At 34.5% G+C, this 20306-nt stretch overlaps 1 protein-coding gene across 7 annotated transcripts in view; it reads left to right on the forward strand.

Moving 5' to 3' along the window:
* CRIM1 (cysteine rich transmembrane BMP regulator 1) overlaps positions 1-15394 on the forward strand; it is a 227497-nt gene extending 212103 nt beyond the window's left edge. For 5 of the 7 annotated variants that reach the window (XM_074288169.1, XM_074288172.1, XM_074288170.1 and 2 more), the window contains 4 exons: positions 1016-1210; positions 8491-8613; positions 12847-13034; positions 15069-15394. In XM_074288169.1, the coding sequence (XP_074144270.1) occupies positions 1016-1210; positions 8491-8613; positions 12847-13034; positions 15069-15245 (683 nt within the window). In that variant the 3' untranslated portion in view covers positions 15246-15394. The remainder of the gene's footprint in view (positions 1-1015; positions 1211-8490; positions 8614-12846; positions 13035-15068) is intronic. The other 2 variants (XM_074288171.1, XM_074288175.1) reach the window with 1 other exon arrangement.
* The last annotated feature ends 4912 nt before the right edge of the window (positions 15395-20306 follow it).

The raw sequence follows: 20306 nt of genomic DNA on the forward strand, positions 1-20306 counted from the left end.
CATCTTAAACTCAAAATTTCTAAGATAAATGCTCTATTCTCCAAAACCTACCTCTTTTTCAAATTTCCTTGTTTCTATTGAATATTACTCTTAAAGTCCCCCAGGTTCAAAATCCTGTGTCATCTTCGGTATATCATTCTTCCTCACTTGTATATCCAGTCAATTGCCAAAATTTGTTCTTTCTATCTCCATAATATCTCATATCCAACTCCCTTTTTTATATTCACACAGCAACCACTTTATTTTAGTCACTAATCACCTCTTAGATTATTTCAGTGGTTTCCTAATCTTTATGCCTCAAGTTTCTCCCCATTCCAGTCTATCCTCGGCATTGCTAAGTCATTCTCCTTAAGTATAGTCTGACACCGCTACTCAGTAATCTCCAGTGGCTTTATTCTCCCTCCAAGGCAGGAGTTCTTAACCTAGGAGCCACACATGTCCAGGGAGTCTGTAGATATATTCTAAGAATTCATGATGGGAGCAAAATAATATCTTTATTTTCACTAACCTTCTTTTACAACTTGTTCCTAATCTTTATTCCCCACTTCACTGATCATTGCTCTGTCTCCTGTACTCCAAGATCCAGCTGAACTGAAATTCTCTTTATTTTCCACACAAGACACTCCATCTCTCATCTTTCTGCTTTTATACTGACCATCAACCATCTCTGGAATACACTGCCCCCTTTTCTTTAACTCATAGAATTTTCAGGTCTCTCTCTTCCCTCAATGTGCAGTTTAAGCAACATCTTCTTCATGACGCTTTCCTGACCCCCTGTATTATTCTACATATAATAAATGTGTGTGCTGAGTACACACACACACACAACACACACACACACACACTTGAGCTAAATGGGACTATTTCTGAGCCTTGTAATATATCCTAAAATTACCAAACCTGATAATGTGACTACAACTTTTAAATAATTGTACCCATTGCTTTCTTGCAAATGGTGTAATGTGATGGTTTACCATCTGAAGTGACATCATCCATGTATTATTTTCTTCAATAGAAGATCCAGTACCAAAGAAGGCCGTGTGTCACTTCAGTGGGAAAACATATGCAGATGAAGAAAGATGGGATATTGACAGCTGTACTCACTGCTACTGTTTGCAGGGCCAGACCCTGTGCTCGACTGTCAGCTGCCCACCTCTGCCCTGTAGAGAGCCCATCAATGTTGAAGGAAGCTGCTGCCCAATTTGTCCAGGTAACAAAACAAAGGCTCTCCCATTTTTCAAGCTAACTTTATTTTGTTTAAGCATGAGTACAGGAAGATGTGTTTCATCCCTCTTTATATACACATTTCTCTAGCTGCTCATAGGGGCAAAGCAAAATGTTGGGGAAATCTGTCCATTAACTTACGTGTTGTGTTTTTGTTTCATTTCATAAGAGACCTGAATCCTTTGGATTCATGGGTTCTATGTTCTTTAGGTAATAGTTTGGTCCTGGGAATATAATATAACAAGTATTGTTGCTGTGCTTCAGAAGATCATTTTTGCTATTTGATGCCCAATTTGAAAAATTGGACAGACCTAATGAATAAAAGGTTCAGTAAAAGACATTCTAGTAGACAAAATGATTTGGGTTTTAACACATAACTAGTTACACCCAAATTAAAGAGATTAACATGAAATTTTTCCCCCACCAATTCCCTTCAATTAGTGTTTCACCATATTAACACACACCTTTCTCTTTCACCTCTTATCAAATATCACACTCATATACTAACTTGTCACCAACCACCACAGTCTCACACATTGCTCATCATACAAATTCTTTCCTCATATTTCCCCTTCCCTAAGTGTACCTCTTCTCCTTTTCCTACTATCATTTCTCATTTATGAATAATTGATATTGATATAATGCTTTGTGATTTCTAAAGTTCTGTACCTCCATTATCTTATTTGAGCTTCACAAAAAATCCCCATGAGCAAACTAAGGCTCAGACTTTCCCAGTCACACAGCTAGCAAGTGTCATCTAGTAAGAGTTGGAATATGAACCCAGGTTTTCCTCAAATACTGCTCCATGCTTGCTTTCTACAAATCTTAGACTTGATGGTTGATCTATCTTTCTAGTACCACCTCGGCCGTAATCAAGCAGCCCATTTTTCCAAGGACTGAGACCATGGGCTAAGAATAAGGATACCAGTTGTAAAGACTCAAACTAAGATTCTATGAGAAACTAAAGGGACTGAAGAATCCTATCACCTTCACTTAAGTATTGTAAGGGCATTCAGTAGTTCAAGAATGCAGTTCAATTCAATAAATATATATTTTCAAACTATAAGAATAGTAAGTAATCACTGATATGGAATATGGAGTCAAAGTACATCAGTATGGAGTATAAAGTACAAGTATGGAGTCAGATATAAAGATGAAAAATAATCCACATGGTTCTTGTTCTCAAGGAGATTTATAAACTAGCACAGGGTACATAGCATAGGACACATAGTAAATGCTTAAGAAATGTTTTCTTCATTCATTTTTATTCAAGTACGGTCCAAAGTAGAATCTGATAAGATAAAAGGAAAAACTGAAAAAAATTTGCTCTAAAAATTTTCAGAAGAGATCAAAGGCAGCATCATAAAGCTGGTAGCACCAAGCTAGGTTATGAAAAGAGTTATAGGATTTCAATCAGCCATATATTATACATTTCAAGCATGAGGAATGGCTAATCTTAAAACATAAAGTGAGGAAAATACAGGATATTGTAAAGGAATAACTAGTAATCTAGTGTGTCTACACTTAAAATGCATAGACTAGAAGGGAAAAAAATTTTGGAAGACCTTAAGTTACCAGCTAAAGAATTGGTATTTCCAGCTTTCTTCCCTAATTGTGTCTGAATATGATAACTTATTCAATATCATAAGTAAGATTCAGTTTATGGCTGTGTGTCTAATGCACTAGAACAGTTCATAAAGAAGTGTACATTTTCGTTAATCAAATTGCTAACTGGTATTAAGAGAACCAAATAATTTACTTGAACTTTTAACTGAATTGGCCATCTGTATAGACATTGCCTAGATATGGACTTGAATATATGCATATTGGTTTGTGAGTATATATCATGTATGTTTCTTTACAACAGAATTTTACTGTTTTAGAAAAGTGAGCTTACCATTGATATACTCCCCAAATATTTGGGAAGTCCTGCACTCAAATTCTGACTCTGTGATCCAAGACAAGTCACTTAACATTTCAGCTAACTCCCTAATGTTACAAGTTTCAAAAGAGTTGAATTAGTGAAAAGAGTTTCAAAATGAGGATTTGAAAATACTGGTAAAGCCATACATCCATGTTAAATATATATATGCCTATATATTTGTATTTACATGTGCACACACATGGTATTTTGTATATATATTTCTGCATATATACAGACGTGCAAATTTGTCATACTGATGACAGGATGGAGAATCCAAAATAATTCCAACAGGCTCAAATGATGGGCCAAGTCTACAAAGATGGAATTTAATGTGGATAAACAAAATATTTCACTTGAGTTCAAAAAGTGAGCTACACAATTATGGGTCTGATGAGTCCCCATGAAAGAAATCGGAGGATTCCTTTTGGAAGGAAGTTAATGAGAACATTGTGAAGGGGAGTGGAAATTTCATACAGGAATTGATAAAAAAAATTGGGGAAGTTTAATGTACGAGTGATATAGTCTTTAAAAAAATTGAAAAGCTTTTATATAAAAGAAGAACCTTACTTGTATTTGGCTTCAAAGGGAGAAGTTGCAGAAAGACAGATTTGGGCTTAAAGGAAAAACTTCCTAACAGTAGAGCCACCCTAAAATAAAATAAGTTGCATCATGAGATATCTGGCTTTCTTTCACTTGAAGTCAAGGCAACAAGTAAACAAGCATTTATTAAGTGCCCCTGTGCTAAACGCTAGAGATACACTGGAAAGTTAGGGGAGTGGGGAGAAGTGGGAAGTTCCTTATTCAGAGAAATCACAGTCTAATGGGAGAGACAGCATGTAGACAACCATATACAAATAAGATGTATACAGGATAAAATGGAGGTAATAAGTTCCCATTAGAGAGGTAGAGGGAATTCCGATTTGGGTATTTGTTTGACTTAGAAGGCCTCTGAGGTCCCTTTCCATTCTCATTTCTGCCATTCAGATTTAATGAGAACCAAAAAACATATGTCACCTTCAAAAAGCCTAGGGAGGAGGCAGCCCGGTAAAACTAGACACTAAAATCTGACTTCTCTTTCCAGCTCCATTAATAGCTCTCAGTATGATCTTAAGCAGGTCTCTTACTCTTATACCTTCATTTCTCTCCATATAATGAGAATATATACAGTTATTCCTTCTCTAACTCACAGCTATGTGGTGAGCATAAATAAAACTGCAGATACTGGCATATTGTTCTGTCTAGCCAGCTAGGTCTTTCCAGAATTTCTATGAAAGCTTTACATACTCAGCCCAAGGGAAGATGGTCAGCTTATCAAAAACTGGATTTTAGATGCAACCACAATTATTACTTTCTTTGTACATCTTCTAGTAAAATACTCCTTTCCTCCAACACACAAACAGCAATGTTTGTTTTCCTGCTTCTGAATTTTTCTACCTCTGTGGATGATCCTTTCTCTGCTCATAATAATTTCCCATAAAGTTCTGATGAAGTAATCATTTTTGATGGTAGAAGGTATTAGTTCCTTTCCTCTTGACTATTAGACTCTGAAATTCCATAAATGCACTCCAGTTTTTTAGAATGTAGTCTGGCAAGCATGCCTAACAACTGCTGAGCATGTCATGTTTCAGATTTTGGAACAGTATATAGTTTTTGACTACAGAAAAGTCTTGGGCCCAGGTAAAAAAGAAAAAACTGCAATGTTCTATTTTATCCAAAGTATAATATTAATTTTGGGAAATTGTATTCATCTAACCTAGAAATAGATTCTGCACAGCAAATTTATGCTCTATTTCTAGTATGGAACAAGAGAAAAAATAGGGCTTCTTTGAGCCCTATTATTGCCTAGAGTCTATCAATTATTTCTTCACCAGTTTGGTGACTTTTTTGTCTTTAGAATTTTTATGTTCTTTATTAGATAATTGTGAACGTGACATATCCCAGTATGAACCTGTTGATCTACCAATGTTTTCATATCCCAGTTTTGAAACTCCTTTCACTAATTTAACTCTTTTGAAAGTTGTAATATTAGGGAGTTAGCTGCATCACAGAGCCGGGATTTGAATGCAGGACTTCCCAAATTCTAGATCAGCCTGTATCCATTATTCCATGTTTTTCAGATTGCAATATTTTGGGAAGAATATCAATAGGAAACATCTTTCTAAACAGTAAATAGAAATTAAGGTCCTTTCAATCATTCAGGCAACCAGCATTTATTGAGTACCTGCTGTATGCCTGGTCCTGTGACTCTGGGCATATAAACATAGAAAGGAAGAGCAGTTGGAGGAGGGAGATCAGAAGAGAAGTCATTACCCTAAGTAATTCCTTCTTTGGGGTATAGAGTTTGAATTGAACTATTTTTGTATAAATGAGGGATTTGTATGAAATCTAGATTGTCTAAAGAAAAGAGAAAAGGAGTTCTTTAAGTGAAAAAAATAAATTTATTTACAAATGAATTTAACAGCTTTTAGTGGAAAAGATAATAAAGTGCAGTCTAATTGAGGGATAAGTAGTGAAAACATGTAAGCATCATTCACCACATATATTCTTTATTAATTATTCACACAAGAGAGGACACCTTTATCCTAAAGAAAATCCTGTTGTTGTTGTTTTTTTTTGTTTTTTTTTTTTATTTCTTATGAAACAAGTTGCTTTGTAGAAAGAGCATTTTTATACTCTTGATGGATGACCATGAGAAGCCATGGTATAATGGGAAGGCAGATTTGCAATCAGAGTTGCTCTAGCTCTGCCACTTTTTCTTAATGTCACCTCAGTCAAATCATTTGACCTTCCTAGTCCCAGTTCTTTCATTTATAAAATGAGGGTTTGAGCAGATAATCTCAGTTCCCTTCCAGCTCTAAATCTATAATCATTTGATTATCTGTCTTTTTTTAGAAATATAAGGGGAGCTAGGTGGTGCAGTGGGTAGAGTGTTGAGCCTAGAGTACAAACCTGGCCTCAGATTCTTACTAGCTAAATGACTTGGGCAAGTCATTTAACCCTTCTTGGTTCAGTTTCCTCATCTGTAAAATGAACTAGAAAAGGCAATTGCAAACCACTACTTTATCTTTGGCAAGAAAACTCCATATTGACTCATGAAGGATTGAACACAACAGAAAAACAATTGAAAATTTAAAATATGTCGTCCTAAAAGGATACCCACCTTAGCCTGTGCTTTATGGACATTAGAAAAATATATTTTGATAACTATATTTCAATGTAATTTATTTTTTGTAACCCTACATATTTTCTTATGCATTTAAAAGCATTACCCTGAAGAGAGATCCACGGGCTTTATCATACCATGAAAAGGGTCTTTGTTCTCTCTCTCTCTCTCTTCTCTCTGTCTGTCTCTATCTCTGTCTCTCTCCTTTCTGTTTCTCTCTCCCTGTCTCTCTGTCTCTGTTTCTCTCTCCTTTCTCTCTCTGTCTTTCTCTTTCTCTCTGTGTCTAACACACATACACACACACATACGCACGCATGCGCACACGCACACACACACACACACACACACACACACACACACACACACGATAAGGATCTCTCAGAGCCTCAGACCTTTTTTTATATTTTTGTCCTTAGCAAGATAACCAAGTAACTACTTGACCAATCTTATGTAGGCTTTGAGAATAGTGTAACTTTTGATACTGACAGGTTTTGTGGATTCATTCTAACATTAATCTTCTGTAATAGACACTGAAGCTAGGAACTAGCTGGTCACTGTACTAAGCAAGAAGTCATATGTGCTGCATTGAGGTGAAAAACTGTAGCATAAGCTGAACAAGGGAATGGTCACCACAGCTACAATTACTGAGAATTCTACAAAATCAATAGAATAGCTGTTTTACTCTGAGGACTAATCTTGAGAAAAAGTTCCTTCTATATTAAATGAGGTAACACTTGTAAAATCATTTAGCACAATGCCTGGCATATAGTAGACCTTTACTAAGTGCTTATGCCACTCCACTCCGTTCTTTTATATTTGGGTCTATGCTTTGGAGAATAAAGCTACCTTTTTTTTTTTTTTTTTTTTTTTTTTTTTTTTTTTTAGTAAAATCTGGTTTTATTCTTGGAATTTTGAGGAATTCACTAAGAACCATCAATTTTCTGAGAAACTAAAAATCATGTGATCTGAAAACCAAAACAGAAGGTACAACAATATAAAAAATAGCTTTTGCCCTTTGCCCCAGATAGTTTTGCCTCTTAGTATAGAGTTGGACATGATTGGGAAAAAAAAAAAAAAAAAAAAAACACTGAATGAATGATTAAATAGGTACTTACCTTACATCCTTAACCCAGTGGTCCAGAATTCTGACTTCTACTACGGACCCTTCCCTCACTTCACTTAATAGGTAGATAACTTGGACCAAGAATAGCAATCAACAAGCTCTATTAATAATTGAATTTGTTTTTCTTGTATGTTCTCTTGCAAATGATGAGTAGATTTTTTGCAAAAATAACTTACCAATATTAGGCCTAGTCATAGGGGAAAAGGTAGGTGAAATAACTCTATTATATTATAGAGGTGCTTCAATTTTTTTTCCTAATAGTATCAAGCCAGTCTTGCTAGTTTCTTCAAGAAAATCTATAAAAATATCTCTTTTATTGGTACCCACGAAAAATTCTCAATGTTTTAGATGAATCTCAGGAGATTAAGGTCCAAAAACATCTAGCATTTGGGACAAATGATATTGTTCTTCTAACTTTGTTTTATAAGTTTTTTGGTCAGAGAACTAAGATTTCCCATCATTAGAATAAATAAATATAATTTATTAGTGATTATAACTGAAAAGAATATTAAATAATTTGAATGAATAATCTTACATTGAGAGTATCATACCAAGTGTCTAATAAGTCCCTTTTAGGGCAAGAATCAGGGAAGTTGGTGGGGGAGGGAGAGAGATAGTTGTTGAGAGAAAGAAAAATGGGTAGAAAATACAAAAAGAGAGAGAGAGATCCTTTTATCATTAAAATCCTCTTTTTTTTTTTTAACTTTAATTGAACTAAACATAGCAAAAATGGCCAAGCTAAAATACGAATTTATAGTTAGTGATCTAGAATAAACGTTTAAGTTTCAAACAAATTTATCTTCAGTTTCCTGATTAGAGGTGAAAAGTGAAGGTACATATTATTAACGCAAGAGTGGAGGAACTTACATCTTATTTTATGAGCTTTGGCTTCTGGGTGTGTCTTTAACTATTCAAGAAAACCAAAGAATTAGAAATTCATTTAGTATACCAGGAAAGAAATATCCAGTGAATGAAAAACCCAAGTTGGTTTAAAAATAAGAAAATGGTCATATTCTTATTCCTGTCATCTCTTATGAAATATATCTCTATTTTTAGAGATGTATGTGCCTGAACCAACCAATATCCCCATTGAGAAGACAAATCATCGTGGAGAGATTGAATTGGAGGTACCAGTATGGCCTACCCCTAGTGAAAATGACATCATCCATCTTCCCAGAGGTAAGTTGTGGGGTAGGCTGATATAAATGGTACAACAGAAGGCATTTTTTACATGTACCTGGTCCAACTATTCAGATTATCACCGTGAGCCTTCTAGAACTAGTAATGCAAAATATAGGTAAGCATCCCTTGCTTACCATTGCCCATTACCATAGGAGATAAGAAATTCACGAATCAGCATCTATCAATTTTGGAGACAAAAGGGAACAAATGTAATCCTCCTCTTCTTTTATCCCTTTTTTTTTCCCTTCTTCCAATTTGGGACTGAATGTCAGGTCAGCTGGATGAACTAGAGAAGCTAAATTGAATGAGGAGGTCAAAGTTACAGCCTTCCAAACCAGTTCTGATACTTAACCAATGGCAATGGACCTGGGGAGCTAAGCCAATAAATGAAAGGCTTTTCCAGATTATTCTGATTGTTTTTGCTGTGCATTTTTTTCTTTAGCTTTCCATTGTGTTATTAAGGAATCAGCTAATGATTTTCCTTTTAAGAACATGAATGTCAAGACATGTATTTTTTAAACTTTTAATTTTAATTTATAATCAAATTTTAATCATTCTCTTAGCTGTGACTACAAAGTCAAAGGACCTGATACCTAATTCCAGTTATTCCACTTTCTGCCAGTATTGTGTGTGACATTGGGCGAGTCACTTCCCTTTTCTGGATTCAATAAAAAGATATTGTATTAGATAACTTCTGAAGTTTTTTATAGCTCAAATTTTTTTTATTTTCTTTGCCAAGTTGGAACCATTATTTACTTGCCCAATATTCTTTCCATCTTTTTTTTAATACTCCCCCCCCCAAAAAAAAAAAGGATTCACTTGATTTCTTAAATAGAAAGTTAGATTTTAATCATGTTGATAGCACACTGTTTTCATAACTGAAAATTAAAATGAGAAATAAAGCCCAGTTGTCTTCCCTGGGGCATATATCAAAGATATAATAGAGAACTTTCTAAGACTGGTTAAAATAGATGACTTGCTGGCTACTTAGGATGATTAACTTGGGGACAATTCATATTGTCAAAAAAAAATCTAAATACAGCGCAAAAGGTAATGAAATCAGATAAACATCTAAAGAAACTGAGACCATGGGTCTCATATCACCATGATTTTTAAAGATAATGGTTGTCAAAGAGAAAATTTGACTGGTGATGAATAACTAGTCAAAAAGATAGTATCTGAGAATGAAAATTTAAATTTCTGAACCATAGATTGAAAGTACAATAATGGTAGATGAGCAATCATAAACAGATTAATGAGAATATATTTGTCAGGTGTCTTACAAACATAATCAAGACAACTTCAAACTAAAAAGTTTGGGGAAAGGATAAAACAGTTTACCTGTGCAAAATTAGAGAAGCCACAATGCAGAAATAATAGCTATTGAGACACTTGGGAGTGCAAAGAAAAGTTTCAGCCATAATCTCTAATGCAAAAAGTTTAGGTAACAAAATAATCTAGAAGCTTTAACCAAAAAAAGGCAAATTAGACCTCATTAGAAATCACTAAGTTCAAGTGAGATGAGATTCATGACTAGCATGTGGATCTGATATAATTTATTCAAAAGAAAGATAGTATTGTATGTTAAAAAAAAAAAAAAAGTTTCCGTATATGACAAAATCTGGGAACAAGAAGGGGGAAGCATTATGGAATGAATTTGGGGAGGAAAAGAGGTCATTTAAATATGAGTGCATACTACAGATCATCTGTATAGAAAGAGTAGGTAGATGAGGGACGTTCAGGAAGTAAAGACATAATATAGTAATGATCAAACGAATTATTGTTTCTTACACATAATATGGATAACCCCCATGCTTAGAAAACACTCTCCTTATTTCTACATCTTAGAATCCTTGATTTTCTTTCAATAGTCAGATCAAACACCATACTTCCTCCACAAATTGACCTTGTAGTTATTATTTAAACAAAAACATACATAGAAGGTTAGTTTCTTGAGGGATAGAACATCATGATTTTTATTTTTGCTGCCACAGTTCCTTTCACATGCTTAATAAATGTTTTTGCTTGATGGTGATGAGGGACTTCAATTATCTAAAACTTGCTAAACCTCTCAAGGAGCTGCTAATAACGTACTGCATTAACTCCAGCCTTCAAAAATTGAGTTAATTTCATTCTGGATCTGATTCTGATTTAAAAAAAGAAAACTAATTGGTCAGCTAAAAATGAGGGAAATATTACTTGAAAATGACCACTCCCTCCTAGAGTTTGGACTAGTGAGAAGAAAGCTAACCATAGGATATAGATTCTTCCTTTTCAGACATCAAATGTCAGAGGATCCAGGAGAAGGATAAATATTATCCCATGGACCAAAAAATCTACAGATAAAAAGACTTTGCCAAAAAAGGATGGAAACTGTAAAGAATGAAATTCTGAAGATGTAAAGGAAAACAATGGATTATTGTCCAAAGAGATTTCTGTGCACACACAAAGGAGTCACCAATGTAGTTTTTTTTAAATATATCCTGTCAATAGTACAATAGAAAATATATGCAAGAGCTGATAATGGTTATAAATAGTGGCATGATCCTATAACAAAAAGTGTTTTGGTTTTATTAAACCATATTTAAGAAAAGAGGACGATTGAAAAAGGGAAAGGACTTGTGTTATAAAATTATGAGACCCTGATAATGGAGGGAAGACAAAGTTGCCTAACTCGTTCTTATGATTTTGTTTTCTCTGTCCTGGAGTCTATATTTTGAACTGGAGAGCACAGAACAAAAAATGTGTAATAAGGAATTGATATTCAAAGTAAAGAAATTGTATGAGAATATTTATTTGACCTTGATAAAGGACCCAGATAAACTACATTCTCAGAGCTTGAAAGAATTGACAGGTGTTATTGCTGAACCCCTGTCAGTCAGTGACATATGAAAGATCACAAATTTGAAAGGGAAAAAAAAAAAGAAAGAAAAATGTCCTCGTCTCCAAAAAAAGAGAAGAAAGTGTAATTTTCAGATTATAGGCCAGTGATCTTGACTTGAGTTCCTCAGAAAATTCTATACTGTAAAATGAAAGAATTGATTAATGAACGTCTTTAGGAAAATATATGATTACAAAAAGCCAGACTGGCTTCATCAAGATCATATTGTGACAAAGTAATTTCATTTCCTTTTTTGAAAGGTTTATTTAATGAGGAGAAAGGGGGAATGCTGCAAAAACCATTTACCTAGACTTAATAAAGTTTTTTGATAAAAGTATATTTTGCTGTTCTTGCAGAAAAAAAGAGAGATGAGCTAGGAAATAGTACAATTAAATAGATATAGAAGTTGTTACTTAATCATACTATAAAGGATCCATCTGAATCAGAAAGAAGGCCATAAAGGATCTGTTTTCAACCTTTTGCTTTTTAACATTTTTATTTGTCTTCAATAAAGGCACTAGCAATTTCCTTCTGAAATCTATAAATGGTATAAAGCTAGGATGAGTGGAAAACATACTGAGTGCCAATATCAAGATCTGAAATGATCTTGACAGACTTGAAAAAATAATTAAGAAGATTAAATTAAAAGTAATAATAATTTTATATTTAAATTCAAGAAATTCAATTCACAAGTACAGTATTAGGAGAAGTATTATTATATGCTCGTTTATCTGGGGGGGAAATCGGGGATTTAATGAATCAAATAGTATGGCAACCAAAAAAGGCTTGGGGCTACATTAAGAAATAGCTTTTAGAAATAAAAAAATGAGATTCCCACTGTAATCTTCCTATCAGAACACATCTGAAATATTGTGTATACCAGATTTTGGAAAAACCATTGATGAACTAGAGAGTAATCAAAGTTAGGGAGCCCTGAGTTTGTGGCAATGAGCTGAAGAAAGTGAGGGTATTTAATCTGAAGAATAGACTCGGGGTGCATGAGAGCTGAATCCATGTACTTAAAAGACATTTCTGTGTCATATAGTAATTAGACTTGTTTTGGCACTAGAGGGCAGAAGTAAAAAGAATGAGCAGGAATGGGTAAAATAGAAGTTTCTGAGAAACAAATTTAATCTTTATATCAGGAAAAAAACTTCCGAATAGCTAAGCAGTAGTAGTATAGATCATTTCATAAGTCTTCAAATATGCTTTCATAGATGATGTGGACTGAGTATGTGTTTCCTTTTAATATTGAGATCTTTATTCCATGAAAGTTAGATAGCCCTCCAAAACTGGATTGGGATTTAGCAACAAGTAGTTATATTTTGTTGTTTTATTTTTTTTTTCAGACATGGGTCACCTTCAGGTGGAGTACAGAGATGGTAATGGACCACATCTAAGTGAAGATACTTCTCTTGCATCCTTTGCCTGGGTTGCAGGAATAATGGGAGTCCTGGGTCTTATAGTAGTATTCCTATTTCTAAATCAGAAGAAACAATGGATACCAGTGCTCTGTTGGTATCGAACACCAACTAAGGTAGAACACTGAAATTTTTATTATTTTGAATTGTGAAATTAGGAAAACATTCAAATTTTATACTTCAGAATTATTTAATGGAACTAGGATTTTATGCATCATAGTTTCCAATGATTATCAGATTATAAATATTAGATAGCTAGTGATTTCATACTGCTAGTTCCATGTTATTGATGAAAATGTTCCTAATCTTCCACTAATTGAATGAACTCTGACATTTTAAATATCCAATCTCTTCAACTGGCCTTAAGGTTTTCAAAGAATCAACTGACATAGCCTTATTCATAAGAGACAGATTATAACGTTTGTGGAAAGCTAAATATGACTTGGTTATCATGGGCGAGGCAAGAGTGAAACTGAGTAAGAATGAAAATATCCAGAACAGAGGGGACAAAAGTGTATATAAGGTAGCTGAGGGGAAAAAAAGTGTGATGGTAAAAAAGAAAAAAAGGGCAATGAAAAGTGAATAATATCAATGACTGACATATTACTATAGCTTTATAATTTGCAAAGTATTTTACATAAGTAATCTGATTTGAGTCTCACAGGTATATTATGAAAAAAGTGGTACAAATGATATCTCCACTTTACAAATGAGGAAACAGACTCAGAGGTGTAGAATGACTTACCAAAGTCACACAGTTAGCACAGGCAGGCCTAAGACTCACCTCTCTGACTCAGAGTTCAGTGCATTTCCTGTATTGGCTCTTGAAATAGTGGGAAAAGAACATGGAGTAGGAAAAAGTATGAAAATCACCAAAATGAAGGTTGAATTTGAATCCTCCTATATTGATAGAGAGGGCAGACATTATTATCAAGCTGCTCCACCTTCACAAAGGCATTTTGATTATGTCTGCTATGGACACAATAGAAGGGTGTCACCCATCACCAAGGAAAATGTTCTCTATAGCTGGATTCTAAGTAGTGTATTATCTCAAAGCTGAAAACATCAGCTAATCCAACTTGCCACCCAAATCAGGAATAGCTTCTACATCAGCCCAAAGCAGTTGTCATCCAGACTATATTTAAATGTACAGTTCCAAAATTGGATTGATAGAACATTTATTAAGCACTATGAACCAGCCACGGTGATAAGTCCTAGGGGGATACAGTTACTACCAAGCAAGACAATTCCTATCCTCAAACAGATTAAATTTTAATAGAGGAACACAACTCATAAAGAAGTGCTGGAAAGTACAAGAGACATACACATGTGTGATGACATGAGTTAATTTGCATTAGGTAAATTGGAAAGAGGATTTGACATTAATTCGATCCTTCAGTTGCCTTTCTTCTTGGCACTAGGGGTCAGGAAGTGAAGTCCTGTTTCTGGTAAGATAAGGCCAAAGCCCACAAATCAAGGGTGGTTACAAGAGTGGACTCTATATTTCTAGAGAATTCTAGTTTTGTTTTGTTTAAGAGCTTCTTTATTATTTTCAGACATTGGTCATTTCCTGAGAGAAAGAGGAGTCCAGATAACACTTAAGTTGCAAGTCTGGGGGACAGGGAGGATGGTGGTGCCCTCAAAAATAATAGGGAAGAGGAGGGGGAAGATTTTTAGGGGGAATAATAATGACTTTGGTTTAGATGTGCTGAGTTTGAGACATTTACCGAACATCCAGTTCAAGATGTACAATTTTCACTTCAAAATGTGAGTCTGGAAAGGCTGGATTAGGATACTAAGAAGAAAAGGGTCATTGGCAGTGTAAAGAACGATGACAATTGACAAAAGACCATTCAATTTGGCAATCAAGAGATTGTTAGTAACTTTGGATAGAGCTAGCTAAATACCTCAGATTCCTTTATTACATGCTGTCCAAGTTTTATCATCCTAGTCTTCTTCCCCTGAACATGTTTTAATCTGTCCTTAAAGTGTGACACCACCAGGAAGAGAATGGTGTACCATCTCATCCTTTTGGCTGGGTCAAAGAAATATTATACCGCTTTATTTGAAGACTGACAATGTTAATTTTATAGGTTGTAGACTGGCTGGGGAATAACTAATTTCACTTATTTTTCTTTCTCTCTTTTTAGCCTTCTTCCCTAAACAATCAGCTGGTGTATGTGGACTGCAAGAAAGGAACTATGGTTCAGGTGGATAGTTCTCAGAGAATGCTAAGAATTGCTGACCCAGATGCAAGATTTAGTGGCTTCTACAGCATGCAAAAACAGAATAACCTTCAGGCGGATAATTTCTATCAGACAGTGTGAAGAATTATACCCTCGGTGAGGTTAAAAAAAAAAAAAAAAAGACAGAAAAAGACTAAATCTGCTATAATTTAGAATTTGTGCACTTGCTTAGTGGGTTGTATTGGATTTGTGACTTCATGTACAGCTCTAAGACCTTCCCGGGATGGGCTTTGTCTACAGCGAGGTGCCAGAACAAGCATTCCCACTTTTCCTCATGATAACTGACCAAGTGTTTTCTTAGAACCAAAGTTTTCAAAAGTTGCTAAGATATATTTGCTTGTAATATAGCTGTAGAAATATTGGGGGAGGGGGGGTGGGAGCATTGAGTTGGGGAAGTGGGTGGGAGGGTTGTGCTGGGAAGACAGATTGGTCAGCTTGGCTTGGGGAGAAACCCGGTAAAAATAAAACCAGTCAAACGGCCGAGCATCGGGAGGATTTGTTTTTTCTCATTGTTCTTAAAGCTACAAATTGGTTGCAACAAAGCCTAGCCTAAGTGAAAGATGAGAAAAAGGGTCTCACGATTCAGCTGCTGTAACCACTTCAGAACGATGACACTCGGAGACAAAAGCCTTTAACATCCACCACCCTGGGTGTCCTGTAGCCACAGATTCTCCTAATACAATCACAATGTGCAGTAGGCAGTGAGAAAGCCAGGGAGATGGGTTAGCAAGATCTCTCAGATGCGGGTTATTAAGGATGTGTACAGTTATTCCTTGTGCTGCTTTTATTGTCTTCTTCCAAGCCAATCAGCCAATTACTGGCAGAGTTAGCAAATGAATGAGACTAAAGTCATTTCTTGATATGAGCACTGGAGCTTTTCTTATGACAGTCTAGAAGGAAGGAAAGGGCAAAGAACGCCAAGGCATTTCCAGGGGCTTGTCCATTTGTTTGTTGTTGCTTTGTTCTGTTCTGTTGTGTTGGTTGTTCATAGTTTCAAAGTATAAAAAAAGGTTAATTTTTGTTGAAGCTCTAGCTTAAAAGGAAACAGGTTGTTTTGTGTTGGTTTTTGTTTTTGTTTTTGTTGTGTTTTTTTTTTTTTTTTTTTTAAGGAAAAAAAGACTGTTTTAGGATTTTTCCTTATTATTTACTGGTTCTACAAAATAGAAACTACTTCCATGCTAGGAAGCAGCTTAATTTTAATTGTATATTATTCAAGCACCTTTGTTGAAGCTCAGAAAAAAAAATATGCCTCTTTAAACTTTAGCAATTATAGGAATATTTATGTAAATATCTTAAGCTTCAAAAAAAAACAAGAGTATTTGTGTGCATGTGTATATTTATATATATATACATATATATTTATACACATACAATTTATGTTTTCCTGTTGAATGTATTTTTATGAGATTTTAACCAGAGCAAAGATAGATTAAATAGGCATTCCATACCAATGCTTTTAATCACTTATAAACTTTTAAAAAACAAAGAAAAGATCTCACTCTAACTACAGTTTAATTTGAAAGTGAGGAGGGTGTGTGTCCTTGTGTGTAAATATATATATATATATATATATATATATATATATATATATATATATATATATATATATATATGTATGTATATATATATATATATACATTCACACATGTAAGTGTGTTTGTGCACACAAGAAGGTATGCATGTGCACACATTTTTAGCAGTCAGTCATCAATGCTCTTGATATGGAGAAGGGTGTTCTTTCACTTTTTTTCCTCCTTTGGTATTGGTTTTCATTGTACTCATTGGCTAGAGACACTGATGGCAATTTACATGCAGCACTAATCAGCTCCTGGATTTTTTTTCTTCAAACAATTGTTTGAAACAACTACTGGAATATTGTCCACAGTAAGCTGGAAGTTTGTTGTAGTTTGCCTCAATTATAACTCTGACTGTATACTATAGTGTTAATTTTTCAAACAGCTCTTAGCACTTTTATATTAATTACCCATTTGTGCATTGACTTTTCTTTTACAAATGCTTATTGTGAAAGACACAGATACCCAGTATGCTTAATGTGAAAAGAAAATGTGTTCTGTTTTGTAAAGGAACTTTCAAGTATTGTTGTAAATACTTGAACAGAGGTTGCTGAACTTTAAAACAAATAATTAATTTATTATTATAATGACCTAATTTATTAATCTGAAGAATAACCATTTTTTGTTTTAGAATATCAAAAAGGTGTTCTAGCTGTTTGCATCAAAGAAAAAAAGATTTATTATCAAGGGGCAATATTTTTCTGTTTCCAAAACAAAATTTGTTAGAAATCTGATATTACAGAAACAGATTTACATCTGCCTAATTGCTACAAATTTTGTTGACAATTAATCCATTCCTGGCATTTAAAAAAAATTTATCCAAAAATTGTAAATGCTTGCTTTTGTTTTACAATCACGGTCATATTCTGAAAATACTAACAGGATATAGGACATGGTGTAAATTTTGTTATTATTATTTTTAAAGATATGATTTATCCTGAGTGCTGTATCATTACTCTTTTACTTTTTGGTTCCTGTTGTGCTCTTGTAAAAAAAAAAAAAAGAAATACAAATAAGATTTCCTGAAAAATAAAATAGATATGTGGCACTTGGAGTGCACTGCAGTTCTACAGTTTGTTTCCTTTTCTTCAAAAAGCAAAACTGTAAGATGGTTCTTTGTGATTTGGTTCCTAACAGCAAATAAATATTTTGAATCTAAAAGATACACTATGGTTTTCAATAGAATACACCATTTATTTAAATGCAGTTAATGCTGTGAAATTATTGGGATAAAAGATTCCCTTGCACCCCCTTCATATTCTCTCCCCCAAAAAATCTTTTTCTCCCAGAACCCATGCTTTTGCCAAATAAAACTGTATATTGGGTCCTCCTACAAATGGTAGGGAAAACTGGGCTAAAATTACCTTGAGGTATCCATTCCTACAAAAAGATACTGCTTTCATGGAATAGTACAATCTCCTAGTCGAGTACTTAGTCATTAAATAGGACACATCCAGTATCTAATATAAACGTTTTAACAATCATAACTCAGATTCTACAGGCTCATGACAAGAAACAAGTATAGATGTTCAGGAAGTTTTATGCTAAGAAATCCTTTACCTTAATGATCTACGTTATCCATGAAGTCCCTCTGAAAATTATTCCATAATGGTATTATGTGGGCTATGTCACTGGAAATTACGAAACATTTCAGATCACTTTGGGCATCAATATAACCACAAACATTTCACCTTTAGAAAAAAGAATAGCTGTTGACTTACAAAATTCAAACTTTTAGCTTCTAATTTAGGCTTCACTAATTTGGAATGTTATAAACGTCAGTTCAACCTTGGTCAAGTTTTCTATGAAGATAAATAAGTTGAGTTTAGTCCACTTAAGAGAGCATATTGTTAATTTTTAATACTTTTAAAGTACCCATTTAGAAATGGTGGTTTAAGGTCATTGAATCAGCAGAACTTGAAAATTGCAAGGAACCACCATCTAATCCAACTTGTTTATGAGCAATCACACTTCTTTTAAAATCCTCAAAAAGCAGTCATATAGCATTTCCTTAAATACTTCTAGTGAGAAAGAATATGCTCTCTCCCAAGGGAATCCATTCTACTGATGGATAGCTCTGTCAGGAAGGTATTTCTTCTTACCACGAGCCTAAATGTATTCCTTTTCAAAATCCACCTATGGCTTCCATACATGCCCCTTAGAACCAAACAGAAGAGAAGGAAGGAAGGAAAACCTAGACCAAGAAAACAATGAGTACAAGTTCTTAGGGACAAGTACAAGTTCTTAAAATAATAAGACTGATGAAAGATAAGAAAGATTTGATTGACGTCCCTTTTATTTTTTGCTTCCTTCCATCCTTCCTTTCTTCCTTACTTTTTTTTCCTCCCTCCCTCTCTCTGAGGCAGATGGGTTAAGTGACTTGCGCAGGGTCACACAGCTAGGAAGTTAAGTGTCTAAGGCCAGATTTGAACTTGGGTCCTCCTGACTTCAGGGCTGGTGCATGCCTCTGATCTAGGTATTATTAAGCTACATTTCTTTTAAAGCAGAATTGAGAGGTTTTGATTATATTGGGCTGCCCAATTAATTTGATTAATTTGGTGAAAGCATGACTATAGATCAAAAAGAAAATCATCTTTTTCATTCTCCTTCATGGGCTTATCTGCCCATCCTATCCCTACATAGGGGCCTTTTTTTCTCTCCACTCCCTCAGCGATTTTATCAACTCCATTAAGCTCAACTATCATCTTTATTCAGAAAACTCCCATTTTTATATGTCCAATTGTGGCCTGTCTCCTGAATTCTAAACCAACATAACCAACTATTGGATATATTTCCAAACTGTATCCCCATAGCATTCTAATTTAATATATCCAAAATTAAAATCTTCCAAAAATGTTAATGCCTACTTTAAATTTATTTTAAATACTTAAAATCATTTTTGAAAAAAATTCTCTCTTCTTCCCAACTTCCTTAGTATAGTTAAAGACCTTTCAGTCACACATCTTCACAATCTGGAAACTATCCCTGACTCTTGCTTTTCTCTGACCCATCATTTTCTTTTTCTTTTTTTTTTTTTTTTTACCCGAGGCAACTTGGGTTAAATGACTTGTCCAGGGTCACACAGTCACCCCTCATTTTCAATCAATTGACAAGTATTTTCATTTACAGATCTACAATGTCTTTAACGTCTATTCCCTTATATTCATTCACATGGCCAGCATCACGGTTCATATTTTCACTCCCTTTAATCTAACTCTTGCCAGTAGTCTCTTTCTTCTTTGACTTATCCTCCAGAAAATTGCCAGATTTGATATGTTTAATGAACAAGACCTTGTCACTCCATTCAAAAAGCTCCATTGGCTTTCTCTTGCCTACCCTCAGTTCAGCTTAGGCATAGGCATAGGCATAGGTATTTCTTATGCCTATATACACCCCTTTCTTACTGTCCTTCACAGGATCCTTACTTACCTTCCCTTAAACTTGATTCAAGTGCCATTATCAGAATTTGTTAATGCCTTCCTTCCAGGCAAAATTATTTTGTATCCATTCTGAAGCTTTCTTGTGTTCATATCCCCCACAGAACGAGAATTTCTTCAGAACATAGCTG

Source organism: Sminthopsis crassicaudata, chromosome 2 (assembly GCF_048593235.1).
Source record: "Sminthopsis crassicaudata isolate SCR6 chromosome 2, ASM4859323v1, whole genome shotgun sequence".
In the NCBI taxonomy this organism is placed as follows: Eukaryota; Metazoa; Chordata; class Mammalia; order Dasyuromorphia; family Dasyuridae; genus Sminthopsis; species Sminthopsis crassicaudata.